The following is a 4,793-nucleotide window of genomic DNA, read 5'->3' as shown; positions in this document are numbered from 1 at the left end:
TATACCATGGAATCATGGAAAACTCAAAATATTTTTTATAGATTTGATTATAAAATCGATTGACAGATAAAGCAAAAAATTTGACAGAACGAGAGTAAATCTAGATTGAATCCAGAGTTACCAATCAAAAATGGCATAATTGTCATGTTCTTTTACTAAAAGACCCAAATTTATGACCTATTATTCTTTTACCTATTATTACCTATTATTTTAACTTTGCTCTATAGACTTTCTTAGCTCTTATCAAATAGTTTTTATACTAAATGCAATACATACAGACATAAAAGTTGCTAGTGGTAACCTAGAGTAAGATTAGATTTCTACTAAAGTTTTCTGTTAAAGCTAACCTGAAAGTCTTCACAACTTCATTGGAAGACTGCACTCAAATCAGATATCAAATGACTGCATTAAAAAACTGCAAAAATTAATAGCATTTATCTCTAAAATAGATATTTTCAAATTTTTACTAAGAAATCATTTTAAAGTCAAAGAAAGTTCCTTTTCTATGAAAAGAAAACGCAATATGTAAAATGAGAACTTGTCAGCTGTTAAATTTACTTTCATGCTTCTTTTGTATGACATTATATCCTTTTTAATTTTTATTTTCATATACTTTGTTTATTATTTTCCTTTCTTTATTTACTTTGTTGTTAAGAGTATTTTGCGTACATATTTTACCGTCAACAACAGTTGGCGTTGTAATGGGACCGTCCTGCAGGATCAAGTTGCTGCATAAAAGCCAAGCAGCAATACACTTAAGTACAAAAAAAAAAACAAAAAAAAACAAAAAAAAAATTAAAAACAAAATTTGAAGATAAGAAAACTAAATTGCAGCAAAAAAAAAAAATAGTAGAAAATTTCCTGGAAAACTTGCTAGAAAATTCACTTGAAATATAGTTACAATGGAAGCGGTACATCGCAAGGAAAATAGTGTAAACCAAAGGAAAATAAACAAACAACAATTTGGTATTTTTATTTTTTTTTTATTTTTTGTAGTTTTGAATTGCATTTGACATTTTCGCAAGTACTTAGCATAGCAAAATATAAAAGAAATTATAAATTAACATAAAAATAAGTTAAGTGAATACAGCACGGAAGAAAATAATATGGAGAAAAAATAAAAAAAATAATGTGAGTAAATATAAATGAAAATTGAAAAAGACTTTGGTGCTTAAGTGAAGTCAGCAGTTCTATGGCACTAGCAACAATCTCAAGCTCACCTTATCTCCATACGATTCCTCTTACAAGCATAAGTAATACAAAATACGAAATACGAAATGCGAAATGTGCCCTGCTCCATTACTCCATTATCCTTGCTCCTAGCGCAACATTGGAGCACAGCAGCTGCTTTTGTAGTGAACAAGAAAATGCCTGTTTTTCGTATTTGCGCCGAAAATGTTTTCAATTTAAAAATGTTTCCTTCGGCATTCCCTGCGGTAACCAAAAGGCATTTAAAAATTCTTAGTGGAACCAACAAAGGCAAAAGCACTTTGTCAACGTTTATAGTGCATCTGCCGCGTTGCCTGCCCTGCAACGCCAAAGTACAGAGCAACTGCGTTCCACGCCTTCCTACGCGTGGAATACATTTATATGGTATACATATAGTATAAGTCAGATATATACTATATAAACAAATATTTTTATTTACTTAAAATTTAGTTTTTTTCAATTCTTTATACATAAAACATAGTTGTTCTATTTATTTATGGCGCTCGAAAATATGCTTTCATTTTTCGATTCTGTGTTTTTATGCAGTTTTAATGCGAACGTGGCCAGGATAATGCACCTTTGGGTAAGCAAAATGGAGTTTTCAGTTTAGTTTCTGTTTGGCAAGTAAACATTTGTTATACAAACCAAGCAACTATGCTATATTTATATGCTAAAGGTTAGAGGAAAACAGCTATAAACTAAATTTTTTTTTTTTAAATTGAAACAATAAGAGTGGAAATAAAAATATAAGAAGAAGAATTATTCAAAGTTAATTTTTATGGGGAATTGAAAAACAACGAATCAGAGCTATATTGACCTTGCTGGAAGTCAATGAAGCTGTATATAAAGTGTATAAGATCTATAAAATATATAATGTATATAAAGTACATAAAGTTCATAAAGTATACAAAGTCCTTGAAGCATGTAAGTGTATTATAGATAATATATATAGATGTGTATTTTCGATTACATGCTTTAAAGTACGCAGATTTATTTTAGATTGAACCAAAAAATGTTGAAACTAAATATATATATATATATATATATATATATAAATATATATATATATTATTGCTATTGCAAATACCAAAGGCTTATAATATAATGTAATATAATGGTTTATAATATTATCAACATTATAGTATCCTATAATATTTTTAATCTTAAAAAGAACTAGTGAGCTTAAACTCGAATTGCTCGCTTCTATTAATTTCCTGATTTGAGTTAGTAAATCAGTTACCTAATAAATGAATAAAAAAGACGACGAAAATATAGGGGCTTATGTCAAAACACTCCAACTACAGTAAATGACTCAAGAACTTATAAACGCACATTAAACGCTTCTTTACAAATTGAATGGCTATAATTTACCTGACAAACTTCTATATGGCTTAATTTCTTTATAAGGTAATATCATGATACATGAGTGAATCTAACATTTTCTTTTTGGACTTTTGAGAATTTTCATTTTGGACAAAATTTTAAATTTTAACTATAAATAACCATCTTTTATTTGGTTTCACTTGGACCTTTGAGAATTTGCGTTTTAGACAAATTTTTAATCGTTGACTATAATTCATCTAAGCCCCTTTTTTATACATCATTCTTACATTCATTAATTTATTTTGCGAACCTTTGAGAATTTACGTTTTAGACAAATTTTTAAATAATTACTATAATTTACTTAACAATTTCACTATATATTTTTAAAGTCATTCATTTAAAAAAAAAATTCTAACAATATTTTTTTGGAAGTTAAAAAACTTACATTTTGGACAAAAAATTAAATGATCCAAACTGAGGTTACTTTACTCCCAGGTACGGTTATTCATTTTATAAGAGAAGGTTATATCTCTTCAACAACGATCAAACCAATTTAGTAGATTGGAAGCCTTTCCACCTTAAAAATGCAAGTTGCTTAAAATCAGGCTCTCCGAAGTCTCTTCAAAGTGCCTTGGTACATTTGCACAAATTGCAAGCAAAGAGAACTTAGAATAGACCCGGTCAAAAAATACATAAGAGACAGAGCCCTGAAGGTGTTCGCACTATCTAATCTCAGAATAGTCTCTAGTCGCACGGAGCGGTACACAGACCTTAGAACAGTCATCAAATAATCACGAAGCTTTTAGAGAATACATAAATTAGTCAGTGAGAAGAATAGGACTCTGCAGAAACCCTCACCAATCAAAGAGTGAAAGTGCTCAGATGCATTAATTCAAAAAAAAATCAACATAAACAGGTTTAGAAGCTTAGAGGAACATCATCCTCATTCTCTTGTTCCATGCTCTCTTCAATAGAAACCAAATATGATTTCAACTTCATGCTTCGTTGTGATTAATGTAATGTAAAGGAAATTATTTACTGAATTTATATTGTCATTGTGAATTTATTATGATTGTAATTACTTCTGTTAAAGATATATCTATCTTAAAGTAAAATATCAAACATTTAAATTTATTACATCTGCAATTGTGTTCAAGTTGAAGAACTCTACTATGAAAAATCATTTCTTTTTCTTATTGCATAAACGTACTGTATTATTAATTGCTTTCTAAAGTTGAAAGAAACTTTGTGGAAACTTAGTGCGGTCTTTTGATTTCAGTTTTAATATAAATTATATTTTCAAAACGGAACACATTGCGTACTATGACACAAAATAATTGTCATCCAAAATGCAATTATGCAGTCAGCAATTCAGCAATTCAGCCATCCAGGACTGGTGAAGGTGAATGCTCGCGTAATGACGAGAACTCATCAATTTCACATTTGGAGCAGCGTACCGAAGTGCAGTCAAAGAAACAGTCTGGTAATTGCGTAATTAAAACGTTGCAACTGCAAAAGTAACACACACACACACATAAATACCTTTCTGTCACCTGACAACCAATACGAACCAGCTAACTCCCATAAAAATTAATGAGTGAAATTATAAAGGATATTCGAAGTTCATGAGGAACGTGAAGGCATCCACACAATTAGCAAGTTTTGTAAACAAAATGTCGACACTGCAAAGGAACAGCAAAACAGCAAAATACCAGGGAAATACGTGGACATAGCATAAATGAAATTTAAAACAAAAAATAAAAGAAAATTAAATGAAAAATGGCCGCAAGTGAAATTATGAGTGTTGCCAATGCAACCAAAATTGTCAAGTGCAATGAACAGAAATGCAGATATTTTGGTCAATTATATAGCAAAAACAGTTGCAATTTGACGTCAAAGTAGATGCAAATAATTTATTTAAAAGAGTGAAATGAATTAAAGGAAAAGCAAACAAAATGTGGTTAATGAAAAGGACACCAAGCTGAAGTCTTGGACTAAAATATGGTAAAAAAAGTGGATTTCGAATTAAATTAAAGGTGACTTTTAAAAATTTCCAAAATATAATATTTAATCATATTTTATAGTTATCGTTTCACTATAAAAAAAATGAGAGCTTAGACTACATACCCACATCATCTACCAAGTTTTACTCCTTTGACAAGGGATAGTTTTCATTTGATATAAATACAGAAGAAAAAAAAATGCTGTATAAAATCTTGATTAAGTGTCATCCTCTTGTTCTGAGATGACCTGACATGTCA

At 29.5% G+C, this 4,793-nt stretch overlaps 1 protein-coding gene across 1 annotated transcript in view; it reads left to right on the top strand.

Moving 5' to 3' along the window:
- Positions 1 to 4,053, top strand: part of LOC119676330 (spore wall protein 2-like) — a 29,390-nt gene extending 25,337 nt beyond the window's left edge. The window contains exon 4 of the mRNA XM_038087570.1: positions 3,896 to 4,053. Within this exon, the coding sequence (XP_037943498.1) occupies positions 3,896 to 4,053 (158 nt within the window). The remainder of the gene's footprint in view (positions 1 to 3,895) is intronic.
- The last annotated feature ends 740 nt before the right edge of the window (positions 4,054 to 4,793 follow it).

The sequence above is a fragment of the Teleopsis dalmanni genome, chromosome 2 (genome assembly GCF_002237135.1).
Source record: "Teleopsis dalmanni isolate 2A chromosome 2, ASM223713v2, whole genome shotgun sequence".
Classification (NCBI taxonomy): Eukaryota; Metazoa; Arthropoda; class Insecta; order Diptera; family Diopsidae; genus Teleopsis; species Teleopsis dalmanni.
The sequence above is the reverse complement of the archived record's forward strand: the minus strand, read 5'-3'. Positions and strand labels throughout refer to the sequence as shown.